Source organism: Brachyistius frenatus, unplaced genomic scaffold (genome assembly GCF_029030835.1).
Source record: "Brachyistius frenatus isolate BFR_SWC_R1_liver_20210118 unplaced genomic scaffold, ASM2903083v1 Contig_6, whole genome shotgun sequence".
Taxonomy (NCBI): domain Eukaryota; kingdom Metazoa; phylum Chordata; class Actinopteri; family Embiotocidae; genus Brachyistius; species Brachyistius frenatus.
This window is the reverse complement of record NW_027210605.1, coordinates 839,018-863,177: the sequence shown is the minus strand read 5'-3', so window position 1 is coordinate 863,177 and position 24,160 is coordinate 839,018. Positions and strand designations below refer to the sequence as shown.

General features: G+C 40.4%; 2 protein-coding genes across 3 annotated transcripts; both read right to left on the bottom strand.

The window, feature by feature from the left end:
- Positions 1-715: 715 nt before the first annotated feature.
- LOC138635720 (5-aminolevulinate synthase, non-specific, mitochondrial-like) lies at positions 716-7,699 on the bottom strand. 2 transcript variants are annotated; one of them, XM_069723343.1, is made up of 11 exons: positions 7,630-7,699; positions 6,281-6,486; positions 5,964-6,140; positions 5,666-5,773; positions 5,341-5,560; positions 5,035-5,219; positions 4,704-4,883; positions 4,182-4,346; positions 3,828-4,096; positions 3,432-3,594; positions 716-3,177 (listed from the first exon to the last, which is right to left on the bottom strand). In XM_069723343.1, exons 2-11 carry the CDS (start codon positions 6,468-6,470, stop codon positions 3,017-3,019), a joined length of 1,818 nt encoding a protein of 605 aa, XP_069579444.1. In that variant the 5' UTR covers positions 6,471-6,486; positions 7,630-7,699; the 3' UTR covers positions 716-3,016. The 2 variants fall into 2 exon arrangements, with proteins under 2 accessions (XP_069579444.1, XP_069579452.1); XM_069723351.1 differs by lacking the exon at positions 7,630-7,699 and adding an exon at positions 6,775-6,796.
- Positions 7,700-10,312: 2,613 nt separating this feature from the next.
- Positions 10,313-17,763, bottom strand: spo11 (SPO11 initiator of meiotic double stranded breaks). Its single transcript, XM_069689161.1, has 13 exons — positions 17,651-17,763; positions 16,512-16,625; positions 15,663-15,751; positions 15,224-15,290; positions 15,009-15,117; positions 14,513-14,599; positions 13,815-13,851; positions 13,574-13,683; positions 13,363-13,462; positions 12,872-12,909; positions 12,356-12,432; positions 11,854-11,965; positions 10,313-10,486 (listed from the first exon to the last, which is right to left on the bottom strand). The coding sequence occupies exons 1-13, from the start codon at positions 17,761-17,763 to the stop codon at positions 10,367-10,369; spliced, it is 1,173 nt and encodes a 390-aa protein (XP_069545262.1). The 3' UTR covers positions 10,313-10,366.
- Positions 17,764-24,160: the final 6,397 nt, after the last annotated feature.

Genomic DNA, 24,160 nt, shown 5'->3' with positions numbered 1-24,160 from the left:
CACACACACACACACACACACACACACACACACACACACACACACACACACACACACACACACACACACCCCTGTCATGTGCAGATGTACAGAGGGATGAATTCAGAGATGAGACAGATGGGAGGAGTGCTCCCTTTTCATTGATGTTTCTCTACATGTGGGAATAATCGGCATATATTAAACAGATTTTTATCTAAACATGAAAGTCATAGGCCACAGAATAGAGGAGGTAAAAAGCCAATAAAAATGTTAAAGCTATATAAAATAACCTGGCTGCGACTTCAATGGCAGGTACATCTGATAAGTCAGTTCATTTAAAAGTCATTTATAATCTCTGGTTTTGCAAGTCTGCTATCTGAGACATGCTGTGAGGTACATGGAAGTGTGTGTGCTGCATATTATTACAACCACAGTGATCTCTCATGTTATCTAGATGGGAAACACAATATCCTGTTTTCTGCTGATACCCTCTAGTGGTTCATTACAAAAGCTGCTGCACCAGTTATGAGTCATCTGCACAGGAGAGGAGGTGTCTGATGTCACAGCCTCACAGCTGCAAACAGGAGGCCCAGCGTGCCTCCATGTGGTGAAACCTAGAATGCAACAATGGGCATTTCATGAATGAAATAACCAGATGACCACAAATCCGCCTTTAAGCTGATTATGCATAAGGAACCCTCTTTGATACATCACAGTCTTTTTTTCCCTGCTAAATCAGTAGGTTTGACATTGAAAACAAAAGGAGAAGAACATATTCTAACAACATGAAAACCGCTTATGCAAAAACTATTTTATTGCAGTTTACTGTTTATTTTAATGATGTACTGTATCTGTAAGACTAAATGGCATTTATCCTCCACAACCTTAGAACTAAGCCACAAGCTCCTCCATCACCCTCTACGTGACCTTTGAAAGCTACAAACAGAAGTAATGTCATGTTATGACAGATGTGAGATGTGTCTGTGCTGGGAGCAATGCATGTACAGTAATGAAATAGTAAACAGTACAGCACATATGTACAAAAAAAATATCCTGGGGTGTCACAATAAATGTATTATGATAAAACTGTATGAGCCTTTAAATACATTGTTGCACCATATTAGTGATATGAGATTATGCAAGTTTACAGAAAACCTGAGTAAGACAGAATGTAGGATATTTCTTTCCATTGGTTGTCTCTCCCTAATAATAATCCACCTACTAATAGACCATGTAACGTGTTATAAGTGGATACACTGATTGAAAACATTATGAAATCCTGTGCCAGGTCTCAGCCTGACTCACCCGACACGTAAAACTAAACTATGATACAGAAAAAGGTAAAAGAGCATCCATAGGCAACTGAACATAAACAAAACCACAGTATTAGCAACCGGTATAGGAAGAGTTGTAATACTGTATCAGAGGGCACAGTCGCCATCCTCGAAAAGACGGCACACAAAATTCACTGTTTACGCAACTTTGCATTGAAAACAGACAAGTATGTGCTTCTGGTTTGGCACAGGGATTATCTGTGCTCATTGTTTCAGACAGTATGAAGGACGTTGCACGAAGTCGTCCTCTAAAGACAGTGTCCAAAAGGAAAATCATTGCTCACAATATGGCACACACTGTATGATTAAGCTTTGCCAAAGAAGATGAAAAGAAGCCTGATAAATATTGGCAGCTCATTATTTGGCCAGATGAAACCAAAATAAATTTGTTTGGATCAGATGGGGTCCAGCATGTTTGTCGTGGAGCTGGCTCAGACTACCACAGTGACTGCATAGCGCTGACTATGGAGCTTGGAGGTAGGAATGTGGCGATATCTTGCCGTGTGAGTGCAAAAGGTGGTCAAGTATGTCCCCTGACTTAAATCTTGGCCAATAAATCTGATTCTGATAGAAAACAAACTTCAGCCACGGCAGTAGACAATGCTTCAAATATGGATGCTGCTGCAAAAAAGCCACAAATCCTAAAATGTGGATGCTTCGCACACATCTTCAACCCAATAGCCCAGAAGGTCCTACAGTTTAAAGGTAGACACACAAGATTAATGTCACCAATTTAGTATCTGAACAAATTTGAAATATGGTCAAAATCTCCCCTTCTGTTACTGACTTATGATGTTAAGTAACTGCCAAAAAGTGTTTTTACAGATCATTATGACATCACAGTGAAGTTGACCATTGACCTTTTGGATATAAAATGTCCTCACTTAATTCACTTATTATATTTAACATTTACGTGAAATGTTTTCATAATCTGTGTCTGCATTATTGCATTATGGCCAAAAGTATGTTTTGTGAGGTATTAGTGACCTTTGACCCCCAAAATCGAATCGGTTCATCCTTGAGTTTAACTAGACGTTCGCACCAGATGATATTAAATTACCTCCAGGTATTCCTGAGATATTGGATTGACAAGAATGTGACGGCTGTGAGGTCACAGTGACCTTTTGACCACTTTTTTTTTTGGTCATATTTTGAGAAATTCCCTCAAGGCATTCCTGAGATATCACATTTAAAAAAAAAAAAAATGGGACAGAGGGACAGACAGACAACAAACATAATGCTGGGGCAAAGGCATATTAAAAGAATGGATCTCACTAATTAAGGATATACTTTCATTAAAGGACAGGATTAGTCATTTAACACTTTAATGATAATGACAAGTATAGTCAGTTTTGATGTACACTGTACTTATCTATGTTTTGCCTTTTGAAATACATTTTAGCTCATGTGACATGTAACACATCGCTGTGTCGCATGTGGTTGTATACATGACCTTTGTGAAGGAAATGATCTTCAATATTAGCTCAGTGCTTATCAATAAGTACTTAGTACTTCATTGAAAATCACATTTTGCACATAATGACTCAATAAATTAAAATTTAAGCCACAATCTATGCATTTAAAATTAACACACAAGAGTAATTGAACACCTTAACCACATACAGAACATTTTACATTTAGTGATACATATAATTTATATAAATAGAAAAAAACATGATGCGGATTTAGTGTTTTCCATGACGTCAGGCCACTGCTGATATCATGTGACTGAGGCCTTTAAAGTAGGATTTCTCTCTCTCACTCATCAGCTCAAAGTGAAGAGGTTGCTGGCAGAAGTTACACTCTGCTGAGGAGTGCGGCCTCAGCGCCAAACCCACCTCCCTCCATGTCTTCACCAGCCGATCTGTGGAGACAAAGAAGCATACAAACAGGTGAGGATACGACAATCTTTGCCAGGTATTATTGATGTTAAATATCCTTTACAGTCGAAGAATTTTACAATTAATTCCATTTATTGCAAATTCATACAAAACCAACCAGAGACTTTTACCTGTGCCTTTATTCCTCTAAATGATAATTTAACATTGCCCAGAGTTTTAATACAGTAAATAGAACTTAATGCAAAAAGACAGGACACTTAATTATAAGTGAACCTACTAACAAAGTAGTACATCATCTGGGGAGTGTGGTACGGTGTGGGAGCAATGCGCACCAGCTCCTCTCCTTTAGCCACAGTGGGGTAGTTGATTGCCTGAATGTACATATTGTAGTGAGACATCATGATGTCACAGATCTCCGTGTTCTTCTCTGCATCTGGAACCTGCCAAACAAGTACACATCATAAATGTCAGTCACACTTAAAAAAAAAAAAAAAAAAGACTGAAATTTAATTTAGACAATGAAACAGAATTTATTCTATAGCATTGACATGTTAAACTGTAGGAAAAAAAAAAAAAGATCACATCCTCAGGCAACACAGCAAATACCAAATGGACTCCCAGGGAAAGTCCAGCATCAGAGTCATTTAAATTAATGAATTATTCATGTTCTTACTCGGACAGGAATGATGTGGCTTGGACAGTGGACCACCGGAAGGCCAGAGTCCATCAGCATCTGTCGGAGCAGCTTGACACTCCTCTGATGTTTCCTCCGCAGCACCCGGCCTTCCTCACTTTTCAGGACCTTGATGGACTCCTTCGCCCCCGCCAGCAGCATGGGGGGCAGGGAAGTAGTGAAGATAAAGCCTGCAGCGTAGGAGCGCACTGTGTCCACTAGAGCGCTGGTGCTGGCGATGTAGCCACCCACACAACCGAATGCCTTGCCTGGAAATGAGACCCATAACAAGTCATATGGAACAGGCGAGGGTGTTGTGAAATGTTTGCCCTCATTAGAGAGGCTTTCACTTACCAAGGGTCCCAGAGACGATATCCATTTTGTTCATGACTTTATCTCTGTCTCCAATGCCTCCTCCTCTGGGCCCATACAGACCCACAGCGTGCACTTCATCCACAAAGGTGATAGCACCAAACTTGTGGGCAATATGACACATCTCTTTAAGTGGGCACACAGCACCTGTTGAGGGCACAGCATTAACCAGAACAGTCCAAATCAAGTACAATAAAAACAAATGCAAAGTTTTTCTTCACCACACAAATGAAATATTGGAGGGTATTTATTTGGTAAGGGTTTGTAAGAACACTACTGATTCAATGTCAACTTTAAAAAATATTATATTTGTAATTTCATGCATATACGGCAATGTCACCAATATACAGAGACAACACAAAATTCTAGAAATTCTGTACAACCTCATTCACCAACTAACTTCTGATTAAAATATATTGATAAACAATAAATGATTAAACCTTTTAATAACTCTATTAAATCTGCCTCATAGGTTAGTGGGAGGGCTGTGTACTGCGTATTTACCATCCATTGAATGCACTGTCTCAAAGGCAACAATCTTTGGAGTGGAAGGGTCAGACTTCTCAAGCAGCTCTTGAAGGTGGCCGACGTCATTGTGACGAAATATAAACTTCTTGACTCCGCTGTTTCGTATACCCTGAATCATTGAGGCATGGTTGCCAGCATCGGAGTAAATCTCACAGCCTAGCAGAGAAAACAAAAGGCAGAAAATGTTGGCTCAAGTACACGTTTCATTGTAAATCGGAAAATATGTGAGCAATTGCGGTAAAATTTTGCGTCAAAGCAAAGGCATGCAACCTTGGGCCATGTAAAAGTATATTTGTGAGATAAGTACCCGGTAGCATTTTTGACAGAGAAAATAATGTGGAGTCGTTGGCTACAAAGCAGGAAGTGAACAGCAACGCTGCCTCCTTGCCGTGCAGGTCAGCCAGTTCACTTTCAAGTTCGACGTGAAATTTGCTTGTTCCTGAAATGTTTCGTGTTCCTCCTGCACCGGCACCATGCTTCCGTACAGTTTCGCTTGAAAGAAAAAAAACAGAGAAGATTTACAATCATGAAACTGCTTTTTTTTCATACGTCATCCGATCTGAATTTCAATGCGAACACAATAATCAGGGCTATAATTATCGTGCCCACTCACATGATGGCCTGGGTGACTTTGGGGTGGCGGCTCATGCCGAGGTAGTCGTTGCTGCACCACACAGAGACGTCTCTCTTTGCATAAAGAGACTCCGAGTAGTCGTCTGCCATAGGGAACGAGGAGGCACTTCGGTTCACGGTCTTAAACACCCTGTATGTGTGGTCTGTTTTCTTGCTTTCAATCATCTTTTCAAAAAATCTGTCATACTGGAAGGTGGCACCTGAAAGAGGGAGAAACAAGAGGAATGTCTTACAGGATCAAATCTATTACCTACAGTATACTTTTTTTTTTTTTTTGAAATACTGTTCATTTAGAACAGGCTTACCTTCAGGCAGATTATCCTTGAGCAGATGAGATGCATTGGAAGATGTGGGTTTATTTAAGCTTTTTGGTGACCCTGCATCGGCCTTGTCTGCCTCGACGAGATCCGCGACTGATAAATCCACACCAGTTTTCCGTGTTTAAGAATGGCGGATTTAAGAGTATAAATCCATGCTTGACATCCATTTGCTTTGCACTTTAAATATCACCAGAGTGCTCAAAACAATGACCTTTCACAATTTACATGTCTGGCATACTTAATGGATATTTACAAATAAAGTGTATTTGTCTTGACTGCTAACCTGTGCGGTAAGAGTGTATCTCCTGGACGTCCTCCTGCAGCTCCATCCCGGCCTCTCTAACTACCCTGTTGTTGTTTTGTACCATCTCTGCAGCCAGGAAAGGACATTTGGAGCCAACAACCTGGCCAGCAGGTGTCGCTGCGTGGCCTGGAGGCAACTTGACTTTATGTTTTGGATCTACAGAACACAAGAGTCCAATTTGAAATTACAATCAGTTCACTAAAAATAATGTAGCTGACTTGTTTGCATTTAAATATAGCTGTAACATTGAATCATTTTTAAAAGGATGCGTGCATCATGCTTTCCTTACGACTTACCATCATTGATTTGAGTTGCTTTGGACACAGAAGTTGAAGAGGACAAGGCTCTGGCCAGAGGTCTGGAGGCCAGGTCCATCATCACTGGGCACTTTTGGGCATAGCTCACCAGTGGCAACTTCCCAGCCAAGCGGAGGAAAACATTGGGCACAACTGTCAAGAAAGGGCACCGGCGGATCACTGCATCCATATGAGGTAGTCTGTATCTAAGTGGGAAGGAGAAAAGAGGAAAGATGTCAAGTTTTCTCAGTAATTTTCAAGGCATGCAGCAGGAGAGTAAGCATCTATTACTGTATGTATATTGCATAAAAGTCAGATGATGAAATAGAGCCTTCTAAGTATAGACAATGAATAAGGACAGTTAAGTCAAAAGAGTAAATGCAGGTAAATATGTGACGGAAACACTGTGAAAGGAATCAACTATTTGGGTAACATTAAAGGTTTTTTTTTTTTTTTGCCAAAACCCATCCCATAAAAATGCAAACTTTATCTACCTTTGTCCCTGTGGTAATTTTTTTTTTTAATTTTTTTTTTTACCTGAGTACTTCCCAGTCCACTTTGATGTAGCAGATATAAAAAAAAAAAGTGAGACATGACTGACTTCACACTAATCTGTGACCCCTGAGACCAGAGAGGATGTTAAAAGCCCAAAAGACTCCTGTCCTTTTCATTCACTCTGGAGTCAGCTGTTCTTGACAGAGCCTTTCCAAGGACCTGTCATGCTACCACTGCAGTGTCTCCTCTTTCTCAGCCATCTGGCTGCTGTTCAGATGAAACATACATAACCACAACAGTGTGAGTCCCGAGCTACCCAAATCTTACAAAACAGGGTCTGGATCTCTACTTTAGAGAGTAAGCTCCACAAAGTCAAACATGGTGTCGTGTGTTTTAAGTCTTTTTTTTTTTTTAATTGTCAGTGTCAGCTGCCGGTGACTTATTTCTAGAAACGAACTGCTTTAAAGTAACTGACCTTGACTCTAAAATCCTTATTGAGATGACAACTGAACAGAGAGTAGATGAAATATGTAAATAGTTTGCAAAACTAAAATAACTGAACACATTTATTTTCCGTACACTATATTTCAACCATTTAATATAGCATGACACTTTTAAACCCTTTTTCAATCGATCTGAATGTAAAAATGTTGTGAAAAGTGAAAACTGTTATTGACAAAAACATCCAATTATCCCACTTGCTTTTTAAAAACAATCTCTATTGGTTTCCCGGGTAAGTATACAGCAAAGTCTTTACTGTAGTTTCAATTTTAAACTGAAATATAAGAAATATATCCGTTTCAATCGGCATCAATTCACCAAGCTATGCTCATTCAGTTCTTATATCAACGTACCGGTTTTATCCTGTTGAAATAAAACGGTGCTCTTCCACACGTTGAGGAGACTCCAGCCGACACAATCACAGGTCGGCAGTATGTTGCGAAATCAGAGTCACGCCTTCCAACAGTCGTGCGTAACGTCACCGTCGACGCCGTTCATTGCGGCGATACGTCAGCGTAGCCGCCATATTGGTACGGGGAGGAGAGGAGGGGGGGAGCCTCGCTTCCGTGTATGTTTATATAGACAGGAGTCTCGTCCAGCAGTAGAGTCTGCGTAACCCGCTGAATTTCTAGTTGCGTGGTTTGTTACAAATGCAAGATGAATCCATGATTGCAGCACTTGCTTAAATTACTCATGCAGGTTTTCCAACAAAACACTTTATCTTTTTTTTTTTTTTTTAGATGGCAAGATTCCCTCCGTAGTTCATTTCAAGTTATAATCTCCGTTTGACACTTTGTAAAAAAAAGGCTTCGAGTTTAGTATTTTGGAAATAACGTGGTAATAAATTACAAATAAATAAAAAAAAAAAAAAATTAAGACTAAAGTTGAAAGATTCCATGAAACTTTTCCCTGCTGTACTTTACATTTCTAGTAAAAAAAAAATATATATATATATTTTCCTCATTTACATTTTAAATGAGACATTATTTGAAAGAAAACAATATTTGTAGTGCAACAGGTGCACATAAAAAAAACAACGTTTTACAGTTACAACATAAAATAAAAACACCAGAGAAATGCAATAATTTGTTTAAATAAAATTAATAATAAAAAAAACCGTTTCCCCTCCCCTAATAAGTTTTTACCTACAAATAATGTACATAACGTATTGATGAGAAAGATTACGTATTGTAGGAAATTCAGAACGTTTGCAAAGGTAAAGGCATTGCAAGATAAGTTCTCACGAGATGCTATTCAAGGTTACCTGGTTTTGGCTTTTCTTTCATTGGAACATTGAACCATGTTCGCACAAAAGTTACTTCTTTTTTTTTTTTAGGTTGAACGATGCATTATTATGGCGGCGACAGGGACACATTTCACTAACTTGACGGTGTTTATACAATACAGTAGCCTGTATGTTTAGTTCAGTTTAATGCCAGCAGATGGAGCTATTGCCCTTCACCTCCAGTTTCGTCTGATTGACAAAACCTAAAATGCTTGTGAACATGTTGTTATCAATATAAAATAACATTTTGGTTTTATCAACTCAAATTTTAACTATTTCCTAGAGGGCCCCTTTAACACAAATACTACCGGGAATTTATTGTCCAAAATATGAAATAAAAGTCATACTATAGCATGTCGTCAAAAGGACAAAATAAAATAACCTTTTTTTTTGGCCTATTGATGGTGTTTCAACTAACAAAATTTCAAATCTTTGACTTTTTTTTTTCATATTTTGGAGGACATGACTTTTTATTTAATATTTTGGACATGCTATAGTATGAATTTTTTTTTTTATATTTTGGACGACATGCATGCATGACTTTGCATTGTCGTCCAAAATATGAAATAAAAGTCATACTATAGCATGTTGTCAAAAGGACAAAAGAAAATAACATTCTCACAGGCACCATGGTGCGGTGGTTAGTGCTGGTGCTTCTCAGTCAGAAGGTTGTTGGTCCAATTTATTTTGGACAAAATGCTATAGTATGACTTTTTTTCCCATGTTTTGGACGAGATACTATAGTGGATAGGAATTTAAAGGCACAGTTTTGTTTTTTTTTTGTGGTCAAAAAGTGTTTTGTCCGTCATTTGAACATGAATAAAGCAAAATCCTGAATAGGTGGCGTTAAACATTGAGTGGATTCCTGTTAAAGTCCCTCCTGACCTTACTTTATATCAAGAGTTTATACCTTACAGTTACTGAGAAAATCAAAGGCAATTTCCTAATAATTGAAAATATTCATTAAAAATAATCTGTAATAGCTGGCGAAAAACGTTGACTGGATTCCCGTTCAGGAGAATCTCGACTATGACCCTAAGAAATATCAAGGAATTTAAAGGAATTGTTTTTGTTTGTCAAAAAGTGTTTTGTCTGTCATTTGAACATGGCGCCGCTCCTCCGCCGCAAATTTTTGTTTGTTTGTCAAAAAGTGTTTTGTCCGTCATTTGAACATGAATAAAACAAAATCCTGAATAGGTGGCGTTAAACATTGAGTGGATTCCTGGTAAAGTCCCTTGACATCAACGATTCTCCAATTTATTGTACACCATCTACAACTGCTGGTGAACGAAGAACAGCAGCGTAACTCTTGGTATGCTGTATATTTATGAATGAAAACCTTCACTGATAGAACTCCAAACCACTAAATTGTCATGAGCACACTTGTGGTCTTTGCATGTCCGTGTTTGTGATGCCTGCAAGGCACCGCTGAAAAAACATGAAACTGTAAACCAGTAAAAGTAAACTGACTGACAATTTGTCTTTGATGACTTTACAACAGCAGGTCCAAACATTTTGGGAATATAAGCAGTTCCAACAAGGATATAAAGACCAAACACTTGATCTGACTTGTCAAAGGGATGACATGCGTTTTAAATATGATGAGATATTTCTGAAATAATAAACTACACACACACACACACAAGGTCTATGAACATTTAAACACCACAAAACAAACAAACTTAAATTCACATTTCCCTCTGACTGATAAATTCAGGTGAAACTGCTGCATCCAAGATCTGTCTTTAATTTTGAAACCAACTTTAGCAGTTCTCTTGTTATTCCACTGAGTGGCAGCATTGTGCTCATACCCAGCCTCCATAGTGCAGCTTATTGGGCAGGTAGATGCTGGTGAGGAAGTCTGGCGCTATTGCTGCCAGGGACTGTATTTCAGCCTTTACCTTACTCTGCTGCATCAGTTCCATCTGCAACAGGGGGAAATGCACACTTTTAGGGGGCGTTCAAGAGAAAGCTGTGCAAACAAACACTCTGTTTAACAGACACTCTGCAACAGAATGGCTACTCTATATCCTCAGTACCAGTGACCTCAGAGTCCTCTCGCACGGATTCCTCTACCACATCTCACCTGCAACAGGTTAAAACTGTATAAACCTGTAATAAACAAAACCTTTTTTTTTTTTTTTAAATGAACAGAACAACATTGTCTATACTAGATAGATAGATAGATAGATAGATAGATAGATAGATAGATAGATAGATAGATAGATAGATAGATAGATAGATAGATAGATAGATAGATAGATAGATAGATAGATAGATAGATAGATAGATAGATAGATAGATAGATAGATAGATAGATTACTACTATTATTACTTTTATACTAGGCTCATAGGAGCTGAGTGTGGCAGGTTACATCATCCATATTGTATAAACTAAATGTTATGGTCAGCCAGTCAAATCACAAACTGCCTCACACCCTGCGTGCGCTGTTTGCAACCAGCCTCTCAAAAAGTTGATATTATGGTAAACAGTGAAAAAGGGCATATTATTGATCATTTCCACCCGTGTTATCTCAATGATTGCATTGCTAAATGAGTCGTGTGTGGTCAAAGTGGTGTTTATCAATAGCTGGATAATTTCTCCAGGGATCATCGCCGTCTCTCCCTCGCCAACCTCCAACCTGGCGAACCCTGCCAGAGTGAGTTAAACTTGACAAAATGACAAATTGACTGACAGTATATATCACACCACCGCAATAATTGTTGCCTATTGTTATCATGCTTTGGAAGGTTTTGGAAAGTGAATGTAGGCTGCTCGAGATTTTAAGTTCCGACGGTCACCCTGGAAAAAAAGAATACCAGCAAAAAGGTCTTAAGTGTCACACAACAGGACACAATTTGGTCAAATCGAATGTATTCATTCCTAAAATAATGTTTAAATCAGAGATCACTCGAATATTTGAAATTATACATTTCAGAATCTCTCCTCCTTCACACTTCACATTAACCCACACATTTCTATACACTGTAAATGCTCTGCACTTCTTAAAGCTCTGTACAACTGTGCCTCCCATTCACCCTTACATTTACACACCAAATGTGACAGCTGCCATGCAAGGTGCTCGGCTGCCAGAGAGAGCAACTTCAGGTTCAGTGTCTTGGCCAAGGACACTCCAGTATGCCAACAAGAGGTTCCAGGGATTAAACTGCCAACTTTATGATTAGTAGAATATCTGTTCTTCCAACGGAGCCAGAGACGTCTCATATTCCTAACATCCATCCTCCTCTCTACCCTACAGCTCTTACCTCGTTCCATTGTTTTCTCTCTCACCTCTTTCTGCCAGTCTGGTTGGCTGCTTAAATAGGGCCTTTGGAGGAGGCTGTTGAGTTTGCTTTCGTCTCTCTTGGTGAGGGGGATCAGGACATCCTCCGGAACACGCAACCTAAAGAAAATAATCCTGATTGTAATATTAATATTATTTTGGTCAACAACCCGAGGACATTTCTGTTGATGGACGATGTCCCTGCAGAATGTTAAATCCCATTTTCAACAGACTCTCAGTCAGGAGTTATTTGTATGTTTAGGGTGAACACAGAGGAAAAACTGTACAGACTGCAATTAAATGTATGTCAAAGAACCCTTTTGACCTAAATTTGTTTAAGGGGATGTATACTTAAAACTCAATATGTTCTCAGATGCAGTTTCTTGAAAGGGAAAAAAAGTGAGGGAAACAGCAACAGAAACCAAAACAAACAATCTAAATGTCCCCAGAATATAATCCCAATTAGAGGCAGGAGGAGGAAGTAGGAAGTAGCGAAAGCTGAGTCCAAACCTCTGGAGGTCAGAGGGGAGGAGGCCTAGCCACATAACACTGGGGACGGTCAGGCTGTGGGCCTCAAACGACATCGCCTGTGGAAAAACCCGCGCACACACGCCCAGTCAAACACAAACACACACACACACACACACACACACACACAAACGCATGCACACACACGCATGCATACGCATGCACACACAACATGCTTAAACTCAGAGTCTCAAATAAGCACACACATAATCAGCACTTTACCTTCATAATATGGTTATGCCCAACACATGTTCACAAGGAAGTTAATGATTACACAAACATTGCAGAGGTCAAAAAAGACATCGCCACACAATCTCTCAACATTTTCACTCTATACCTTGTCAGTTTAAATATTCTGAGATGTGTGATTGGTCCATTTTTTGTTTTTGTTTCTTTTACTTAAAGAGCGGCATAATTACATATCGCTAACAGGGAGACACTGAACAGGCCACATGGGATAATGTAGAGTACAGGAATAACTGGCATGGCAGGACTCACCACTGATCCGTACTTGTAGATACACATGATCTCAATGCCTGGGAAAATCAGGGGGCGAGACAGACACACGCTGCAATCACCGACATACCACAGCAATTATCCTCCGAGATGTGTAACGGAGCATAGAACAAAGTAAAGCATTACATATGCGTCGCGCCATGCAATGGGAAAAGGGTTAGAGATGGACGGAAACTGAGCCATCCCGCCTGGAGAAGATCACGCCAGCGGGAATAATAGCCAGACTAGGCACCATGACGTACTGGACAGGTGTTATTATTTGCTGGCTTAGTGGGACATGCAATCCAGCTGTGTGTGTGTGTGTGTGTGTGTGTGTGTGTGTGTGTGTGTGTGTGTGTGTGTGTGTGTGTGTGTGTGTGTGTGTGTGTGTGTGTGTGTGTGCAGATGAAAAGAGAGTCAAGTGTGGCTAAATGTGTGGAAACATGCAAAGTGCGAGAGTTCAACTGGTTTGCATTTAGAAGGATGAGTAGTACCATGAGGGTCTGCATCCACAAGGGCGAAGATGGGGACGTGCAGCATGTCCCAAAGTTTTCTCACCATCAACCTGCTGTTGACATCTGGCACGCCTTTACCCTGATACACACAAACACACATCTGTTCACGAAACGGAACACTAAAACTGCTTTTCAGATAATTGGGATACAAAGTCCCATTTACAAAATCCCCCAAATAGTGGAAACGCACGGTGATGATGATGCAAGGAGAGAGCTTTGTGCAGAAGTCGTCATCCAGCAGTCTCTGGAACGTCGCATCCTTCTCAACTATCAGGACAAATCGTGCAGAGGACACAATATCTGAACGTGGTCAAGGAAAGCAGTCTTGTCCCCACACAGAAAGACATACATGAAGTACACGCTATAAAACTACCAAAGTGTTGCGAAAAGGAAAGGCATGTGCAAATACACAAACACATTACAGAGGATACTTCTTATCCCAGCGATGTTTGATGACACTGAAACCGCCTGAAAACAAAACAAGGCTATTAAAACTGAATAAGCTCGTTAAACCTTTGTGGTTCTGCTGCTGGTTTGGTCGACGGCGAGGTACTCTGTGGAGCTGTTGACACATCATGTACAGCAATGTCTGTATAACAGGTTTTATTAAGACATGTGCCAGTTATATGATACATATTTCTGTCAACTGCAGAAGAGCACAGTGTGAGTTGTTGCCAGTCATCCAATGTAATTGCAGGGAAAGAGGCGTATAAAGAAGAAAAGCAGCATGGAAGTCGGTGACAACAATGTAGTTTTGTTTTTTTAAAGACTTTGAAAGTGCTTTATGAAGGTAAGAGCATGTGTTGTTGGACATTATGGATACCAGCAAAAGGACATTTGTTTTATTTATGCCGGCAGGATGAAAACTCCTCAGGATACCATTAAGTCTTGAGCTGGATTTATAATTTCTGCAAGGGGTCAAAATGTGTCCCGTCATTCATTCGTTCATTGTGACATTAAGAAATAGAAATAAAAAGATCTTGACGAGCTGCAGCAACTCGGACTTGGAGTTATGTTTTTGAGGAGGTACATCGTAACCCATTAGTGTGAATCTATAAGTCCAGCTTTAGTTGATGTCATATTTCTTAAGTGTTGTAACATGAATGCTTCCTCAGTTGGTGGGACTTACAGCAGAGCTGGAGTGGCAGTCGATCCTCGTGCCGTCCTCCTCCAAGTAACACAGGTCACCTGAGATTAATCCCTTGGACGTGGCCAACTAAGGACACAAAAGTCACACACACACACACACACACGCACACACACACACACACACACACACACACACACACACACACACACACACACACACACACACACACACACACACAATTTAACACGTAGATGTCAACACATTTCCAACACTGCCTCTTCCAATTCAACTTAAATTCTATTTCTGTTTGATCAGAGGAGACATATTTTTTGCACAGGTGTTTCCTGACATATGAAGCAGAACAAAAATAAAATACCAAACTAAACTAACAGATTTCATCTGTGGGACCTGAGCAAATATCCAAAGGAATGTTTTGCTACGACCTTTCAATATCTGAGGCTTCTTTTTTTCTGCCATACAATCACACAGTCATGTAAACAGTCTCTCACATTAGCATGGACAGACACACACTTACCACATGTAGTGATCTGCGTGGAAGCTTCAGCATGCAGGAGATGTCGTCTACTATACCGTCAACAGTTTTCTGTGAACCAAACAGCTGCGTGTTGTTGTAATAGATGTCTCTGTGGAAGCAAACTGTGATATCAGAAAGTTTCTGCAATTCAAAGCAAAACAAAGGTGAATTTGTTTGTTTTTGTCGAAGGGAAATGTGCATCAATGACAAATAACCTTTTAGTAGCATACGAGTTGCTCTGCACAAGTCTGTAGATGACTGAGAGAATCTTGAGAATTTGTGCTTTGAACAGAGAAACAAAGAAACATACGTTTTCACACAATAAAACACTTAATTCACTATCGCACAGTACATGTTATATCGCTGTTTTGAAAGATTGGCGGAGGAATAAAAACATATTCTGTATTCATGTGGTAAAGGGACCCTTAAAACTTCTTTCGACATGTTCTGTCTCTGCCCATTTGTCACCTAAAACTAAGTCTCACTTTTACTGCAGTTTGTACATGTGTTCACAATGAATATAAATGAAAGCCACATGAAGTCCCATACAACTGTAACGGCTTTTTGACTAAAAGGAATGTTGGTTGTCAAGAACAGAAAAAGTTGCAGATGGAGCAAAAAACACAAAAGACAGAGGTGTGTGAATCCTCTTACCAAATTTCGTGGCAGATGAGGGACAGTCGCTTCTAACGGTGGTGACCGAGTGTCCTGAATTCATCTGAAGGCCGATGGCACTGTCAAAACTTAAGGAGGAAGTAATGAAAGAAAGATGTGGAAGTTCACAAGGCAAGAAAAGTGGCCATTAAAGAAATCTCGACCGATTGACATTTACTTTTAGAGCTTTGAAAACACCTGCAAGTTATCTAAAAAGTCCCCACACCCCGAGGGCTACCTGTGAGACGGCTCGTCGGTACCTCACCTTCCTGCTCTGGCACTCAGTCTGCAGGACTCTCAAATTTAAAAGGGTTGAGCCAGAACGTGCTGTCAGCTGCAGCAAGTTTTGATCCAAACAAGACCAGACGGACTGCTTTGTTCTCAGCATAAGGTCTCCACATTTTAGTCACATTAAAGCTCTTTACAAATTTATGTTTGTGTGTAGGCGCAGTGCTTTTCAATCCCTTATCACGGTCATCTTTTAGGTAGCAGGAAGTTATTTCAGCATCAGTCTCTTTGAACCAAAGTTGACTGTTCATTTTTTTTTATTTTTTTTATCTTCCACCTGGTTGCCGCTGCAGTCTGCTTAAAACACCCTTTATATAAAGTCAGACGGTTTTGAAACGTGTATTTCCTCTTTAAGGAAATTAAACATCCATCTAATCATCTTGTGTGGCCTCCCACAGAAAACTGTCGGTAAATGTTGATTTATTTCTTTAGACAACACGACTGCTTGTGTTTATCTTTGAAAGGTCAAGCGGATCCCACATAGTCCGTGCTTAAAATGGCTGCAGTGTTCAGAGTGAGATGAAAACCTTTTCATGTTGCAGCCTGTTTGAATCAAGTTACCTGACGTTGGCCCAGCTGGATCTGTTGGTCAGTGCCAGGACAGGGGCCTCATCTTTGGACAGACTGCTAACTATTCCAAGGATTACGCTTTCAATGCGGTTCAAAATTTCCCTGCTGGAAATAAAGATTGTGAAGATGACATTAAATCAAAACCAAAATCATCTAACAACAACGCAATAATCTTTACTGTCAATGTCGTAAATCGCTTTGGACATAGGATAATCTGTCTTATTGCGATTATGGTTATACAGCGGAGTACAAACAGAAGCATTTTAGGGATACAACAATCAAACAATAATTTTTGTTTCTGAGGAAACCAGTGAAATAAATACCTGACAAATTAACGTGCTACATGATGGAAAAGCAACGCTGTTCATTGATTTGCAGAATTGTCGACACAGAGATATGAAGCAGACATCTACTGCACCACAGTATACTGCACATACATATTGTCTTAACAGATTAGCATATTGTTTTGTTCTTGCTTGCAGACAAAACAATTATAAAGAAAATATATTGCAGATCATATCTACTTTATCCTCAATACTCCCAACTCGGATTCACTGAAAACCACACAATTCGTGCTCTACTTTTTTTTTATTCCATAAATCTATTTGATTTCTAACCCATGTTTTTGTTAAATAATAATAATTTATTTTTTTTAAACTATCTAAACTGATTATCTGTCAAACAATACGGTATGTTAAGATGATTATGTTAAACACTATACTGTCGAACATACAGCTATCAGCCATGACATTAAAACCACTGACAGGTGAAGAATCAAGTATAATACAACAATAACTCCCTTTATAGGGAATTATAATGTTTAAGTGTTAATCGATCTGATAGAAAAAGGTCTTGATTTATTTGAAATGTCATACTGGACACTGTAAAAAAATATGGTGCTGTTGAACTTCACTGGGTCGTACTGCGAGGTGTTCAAAATAGCTTGTCCTTCTCAATTAAATAAATGTGCTTAAACTGCACAGTTTAATTAAACTGCAATTTGTTGCAACACAGACCCAAATGTCACCGTGAATGTCACCTGTTTTCTTCAACTGAGAACCAGGAGGAAGCGCTAACCTCGCTTAAACGTGACATTAGCCGGCAGCCGGGAAGATTGGTTGTGAACTTACCAGCTGATTTCTTCTGCTGCCCGCTGGCAGTCCGTCGCGAATTCGACACTACTCAACAGCTGAGCACGGAGCTTGTCAACTTCAGAAAACAAATGTGCTTCTCGGGATCCCATCGTGTAGATCTTACCGCTTCACCTTCACTTCCCTAACACGATGTTTCCCGCGGAAAGAGCGAGAGGAGCTCTCGCGCGTTTTTGCGCGACTGGCTGAATGTTGTTTCGAGTTTTCAGAGACCACAGACACCGACCCAATTTGATTACTTTCACCGTATTTATTCGGTATTTACGTCGTGATATGTGTTAATGCAGCTTATTTCAGTGTTTCCAAATGACATTCAAGTTTGAAAAATGAATATGACAATCCAGACAAACCCCTGGAGTAAAGCAGCCTACATTTTGGCTACTTAAAGCCACTTAAGACACTATAGAGAATAGGGTTCAACATTTTAACTGGGTGAATTTTGTTGATATATTACAGTCAAACAATTCCTTGTCTTATCACCCCACTAATCAGGAAATTCAAAATCAATTTTCTCAACGTTAAGAAAAATATTTAAAAAAATAATAATAATTAAAAAAAAAAATCTAAAAGTGCTACTGAACTAGAGATTTATTGGTGAGAATATGAGAACATAACTCATTTTGAGCCTTTAAAGAAATTGAAATTAAAGGAAGTTAGTTTTCAGAAATATTTTTCTTTTTAATTTTTTAATTTATTTTAATTTATTTATTTTATACACTTTATTAATCCCCGAGGGGAAATTTCTTCGCTACAGCAGGGGGGCTCTCAGGGGGGAGCTGCTGCAGCAGGCTGCCACTAGCGCGGCGCCAGGTAACCTGACCTGAGGTGCATGTTTTTGGATTTAATACAAGGTTGTTTTATCAAAGTGAATCATTTATCATATTCTTTTCCAAAACTCTCCTTAGTACTTTCCACCAAACTTTCCAGTTTAATTTCCATCTATACTCTGAAGGTTTTTACAGTGGGGTCTAGTCATATATCATTCATAACCGGACACATTAAGTGAAATGAAATGAAATCCTGAATGTGTTGGATGTTTCCCTAGTTTTAAAGACATGTTATGAAATCAAAAAAAAAAAAAAAAACTGACCTGCATGAAACAAAACCATAGACTATTTTTGCTTACCATGTCTTGCTTTAATTACTGCACCTAACAACAGTTTTAAAGTATTGTCCTTTACATCTCCTGTTACTTAATGTATATTTTACTTGAATAAATCTCATGGCTAAATAATACGAGGAATTTTTACCTACTTAAATCATTTCAATGTTCTTGCACAACAAAAAGACCACGTGAAATGTGCATGCAAAGAATTTTACTTTTACTTTTTTAGGAATTACTACTTTTATATAAGTAAAAGTAAGTAACTACTAAGCACAAAGTGGGTGTATGTATACACCACACTTGACAATAGCCAGTCAAAAACCATGTGGCAGTTTATAAAATGCATTATGCATTATGATATATTGTAGCACATACAAGGATATAAAATATTGCACTGCACCCACCTGTACAGTATACATTTTAATGAAATCCAATTTTATTTCTCCATAAATTAGTAACTATTTATGTCCTTAAACACACATTTTAGCCTGAAAGTGACTGTAAGAAGCTACCACTCTCCTTTTTCAAGCTAAAGGTCAGGGCACATTTGCAACCTGAGGCCATTAATAAGATCCAGAAATGTGTGTGGGCCAGTTAGCACCTCATTGGTGTAAGGTAGTCAGAGGCCAGAGTATGCTGGTGGTGTTGGGAAAAATCCCCATTAGCACCCTCTGTGGCACTCAGTAATGAGACCCTCTATCGGAGCTTGCTGCTACTTGTCCAAACGTGTGTCTACTGTATGTGTGTGTCCCCATTTGTGTGGTTTCAGTAGGGTGGGTGGAGGCTTAATTGGCTGTGGTTAAAGTGTGCTAGAAACCAAATATATATTGTTTCTATTAGCCATGTGGAAGTGATTTTTAAATATAATTGTGATGATTGTGGCGATGATGCTGGCCAACATGTGTTTCAGGGTTCTGTGAGTTGCTTCTCATTATTTTGTTCGCAGTTTAGTTTACTGTATCAGACAGTTACTGACTAATTACAGCATTTTTTTTTTTTTTTTTAGCTCCAAACATTGTAATGACATTAAATACATACGACACCCTGAGGAAGTGCACATTCTGCTTCATCAACAACCCTTCAAAACCTGTTGCTGTCTCTGTTGCGTCATGTTGCAGTCATGCAGCTTTATTGTTAGAAACAGATAAATGTGCATAGATTCTATAACTATTAGGTCATCCAGAGTCCCCACCTTTTAGAATTGTTGGCAGGCATGCTGTGTGTGTTTGCAAAGGCACTGTGGTCTTCATTTCACAGTGTGAAGGCCTGGTCAGAGTGTGTGGGAGCCAGGATCTAAAGAGAAGAGGTCCGTGCCCCTGACCTGACCCTGAATATTTCCTAATGTGCAGCTTTACCAAAGGTCCCCCTTTCCCCTGAGTGGCTTTGACAAGCTGCTTCCGTAGTAATGGCTCTTAATTTCTGAGTAATTGCTATCTCTTAGTGATGAGGAATAATCCCTCACCCGAGCTGAAAAAAAAAATCGTAATATGTTGAAGACTGCAGGTTGCCGGGGTCCTTTTTCTTCTGTTCCAGAAAGCCTGAGACCCCTGCTGTTCCTTTGGCCCACGAGAGATTTGTGTCGAGTGTGAGGCCCTAACCTGAGGAGACAGAGTGCAACGAGTCATGTGCTTGTCTCGGGATGAGTGTTTGTGCTGGGCAGGAGGGTGGAACACGGGGGAAGTAGGGGGCTGCAGGGTCAGAGGAAAGAAAGGGGGGGGTGGGAGGGGACCCGCTGCAGGTGAGGGGGATTAGCTGCAGCTCGAGGCCCAAAGAAACTAAATACAGATCTGTCAACCTAATCCTCACAAATAGAAAACAGAGCTGCCCTCCCTTCACAATCCACATAGTTCAGCACATCCACCTCCTGCTCCTCAGCCCCCCCACTTTCTACCTCAGGCTCTCCTGCTCCTCTGTTTCTCATCAGCTTTTGGCCAGTCTGGCTATGCCGCCTACTCTCTAATGGCTCCTCAGACCAGCATCCCCTAAAGAGGAGTTGACTGATCACCCAGGGTCCTCTCTGATTGACAGACCAACATAGCCTCACAGAGTGATGAGAGCAAGAGTCAAAGGGGCAAGGCCTCTTTCTATACAGACAGGAATCTAAATGGGACCTCTGCTTTGAGCTGCATGAAACTGGGTAGAGCTTTTATCAGGCCCACACACCTCAGTAATGGATGCTGATAAGTATGTGGCTGGGTAAGGAGACCAGCTCAGTGTCAAGCCCGAACTCTGCGCTGATGACACAAGTGACAGAGTGCCTGAGTGATAACATCCTGCAATGGATAAGCGCTACTAAGCTGGGCGTTATGTGAAGCTTAACTAAAACGGTATCTCTGACTGTCAGTGACACAGACTATAACTGATGGGTCTGGCTGGACTGCTGAGAGCAATAAATCAGAACCAAGCTACTCCGGTGTTCCAGAGTACCATATCAGGTGACAGGACAGACCACAAACAGGCAAAAGCAGGCAGTTAGTGATAGAAATGAGAACCGCCAGGTATAGCATTTTAAATACGATAATCAAGTATTCCACAGCAGAAAATCTTTGCAGGTCATTTGGACATGTTGTAATTAAACTCATTTGTTATAATACTGCCAAACAAATAAAGTAGAGCTCCCACAAAGAATGTATTAGGTTCCAAATTGGCAACTTATTTGTTATTACTCAAGTCTAATAAAAGTACTTTTGAATATTTTAGCTTACAGAGACTTCAAGTAGCTTAAAAAGAAGCCATGAGAGTTACTTATGAGCTCAAGATGGTGCAATGCCAGTGAAATGTTTGTTGCTGCAGGAGTTAACAAATTACAGTCTGTGCTAAGAAATCTTGTGTGTAAATTTATTTCTCGATGAAGTGGCTCTGAAAATGAAATGATTCTGGTCTCATCACACATAGAGTTTAGTAATACACACTACCAATCTAAAAGATGGCGACACTAGTACAGCTGTCTCTCAGTGGGACAATGATATATCAAACCCTGAGTTGGCAATAACGTTTTCATTTACTCTTCTTTTATGCAAACACATCTGGAGAAACTGGAGTTTTAGTTGTTTGATCATCAAGTTTTAGCACTTCAAAATGAAGTGCTAAAAATGTGCAACTTTTTAAAGCGATTAATAATTTCATACTGAAAGCAGATTTTAGAAAATGACATAACCCAAACCTAAATGGGCTACACAAAGTGAACTATTTCAAAGCTGTTTCATATACCCACCCCCTCTCTTTTCTCCTGCCTGTCTCACAGCTGTGTCTCATATGTTCATGAGGCCCCTGGAAGTGTGAGACATCAGAAGGGGAACATTTGCAATAGCTCAGCTCCACCTGGTTCGGCTGTTTTAACAGGCCGTTGGTTTGTGCATTGGACACAGTGGGGTTACGCCAAAAACGTAGACAGGGGAGGACAGGACAGGCGGACAGGGTGGGGAGGAAAGGAAAAAATGTGCCTCCACCCTCTCGTGTCCTTGCACCCCGACCCCACACTGCTTCGTTCGAGGGTCAGTTTACCCTGAAAAGAAAAAAGAAAAAGTTTTACTGTATCATCAGTGGGTCTCCTTGTTTGGACCCCCCACCCCCTCCATCAAACCTCATCCGCCTCCCTGCATCCACACGTCTTCAAAGGACTGCTGCCTGCTGCTCTCTAAGGCAACACATGAAATAAATATTAATCTGACCTCTGACCGCATGCTTTGAGCTCCTAAACAGAGTTAACCAGGCAGACGGAAAGAACTGAGCATAGATAAAAAGAAAGATAATGAGAGAACAACATTATGTAGGGATGTAAATGTTACAGGGTTATGAAGGGCTTTCCAGGGATGTTTCACCACACTGCTGTGTGGTCTTCTTTGGAGCTTAGCGTCATGCTCCAACCTGTTGGAGAGTTCTGGGGAGGTGCGTATTTACTCAGATTGTCTTAGTGGGAAGAGTGCATGTGTGTGAGCTCAAAATGCTCAAGGCTAAATGCTAGTTTGAGCTAAATGTAGTAAGAACTACCTAAAACGAGTAGAAGCAACTGACCAGAAAATACATATAAAGATCTTGAGCTCACCATTATTAGCTCTGATCATAAAACCTGTGTATCATCATGAATGTGCAGCCAGCTGTTCGACTCACTACAGTTTTGCCTTCAATGCTTTTCGCAGGTATACTACTGGCAGAGTTGTATCCTTTCTTTTATAAATGTATTGAACTATATTTGAGAGGAATTATAGCTAGACTTTTGGCAGCTTCTTTTTTTCTGTGTGTCGTTGACAGAAGGTTCAAACACTGTTTGTTCTGCCTTTCTGCTTTAGTTCCCCTTGTCAAAGGCCCCTCAGTGCTGCTCACCCAGCCTGGCCTCAGCCTGTGCCCACTGTTTACTGGGACTGTCACCAGGCCCATGGAGGCCCAAACAAAGGGGGATCTGTTCCTATTGTCCTGTCCAGGATTGTCAGCCCCTTTCTGGGCACAAACTTAGCTGATGGCTGGGGGATGTTGGAGGAGCACTGGGGTGGATTTGACCTCACCAACCTTACAGCAAGGGTAAGAGAGCAAAATAATGAGACAATGAGAGAGAGAGGGGGGGGGGGGGAGTGAGAAAGAGAGGAAGATATATAGTTAAAACCAAGACCCTTTCAAGTCCCCTGTCGGAAACTGCTGTAATGTAAACACCTGCGGCCATTAGCTGATTCTATCTGAGGCACCGGATAGAGATGTTTATATGTTACAGGCTACTACTGAAAGGCCAGTTAAAAGCAAATAGAGGATTAGATATACAGAATGAGTAGTTGCAGGCTATGTTAGCCGTAATGCTTTAAGCTATGTTGAATTGTCATTGGAAAAAGAGGAGTGGAACGCCTTTGAAGACAAGAACAACCACATTAAATGGGCAGGAAGGTGAGCTAAGTGTAGAAGACCCCAAGACACGCTCTGCCTCCTTTCCTCCCTACCTCTGTTTGCAATCAAAGCTTAAGCTGTCTGGCAGCCTCTCTTGCTGTGCCATTGAAGTCTAATTTTATTGTCATAAAAATCACCTGGCAAAGCTGTAGCCCAAAAACATCCACAGAGCCTTTGAAAGTCCGCTCTCTGTGCTGCGAGCTCTGTTTAGATAAAGCAGTCATTCTTGGGCAATCTGAAATCCTTCTGCCTGTGTCAGCGAGAGAGAGCAGAGAGCACAAGAGGGTCAGGAGAGTTCCATTAAAGTGTGGTGTTTAAGAGGTGCTGGTGCCAGGGGGGCAGATGGAGGGATGAAACAGCTGCCAAACATCTGCACCCCTCCTTTGCAGTCTGTGCTCTGTCTGTGCACCGCTGCCTTTGTGACAAACTTCCTGCTCTAGCTGGGGAGAAAGCTGGGATAGCCTCAGAAATGGCAGGCTGTGATACTGCCTTTTTGAAATCCAAAGACAACT

What these genes read in the sequence shown, in the direction of transcription:
- LOC138635720 (XM_069723343.1), bottom strand. Translation starts at nt 6,470, where the DNA reads ATGGATGCAGTGATCCGCCGGTGCCCTTTCTTGACAGTTGTGCCCAAT. An exon ending in GATACACTCTTACCGCACAG is followed by an intron (nt 5,774 to 5,963) that starts GTTAGCAGTCAA and finishes TGGATTTATCAG; the next exon opens with TCGCGGATCTCGTCGAGGCA. An exon ending in GACAGTGCATTCAATGGATG is followed by an intron (nt 4,347 to 4,703) that starts GTAAATACGCAG and finishes TGCCCTCAACAG; the next exon opens with GTGCTGTGTGCCCACTTAAA.
- spo11 (XM_069689161.1), bottom strand. Translation starts at nt 17,763, where the DNA reads ATGGGATCCCGAGAAGCACATTTGTTTTCTGAAGTTGACAAGCTCCGT. An exon ending in AAACATCGCTGGGATAAGAA is followed by an intron (nt 13,684 to 13,814) that starts GTATCCTCTGTA and finishes GACCACGTTCAG; the next exon opens with ATATTGTGTCCTCTGCACGA. An exon ending in AACCAGACTGGCAGAAAGAG is followed by an intron (nt 10,487 to 11,853) that starts GTGAGAGAGAAA and finishes CCCCTGTTGCAG; the next exon opens with ATGGAACTGATGCAGCAGAG.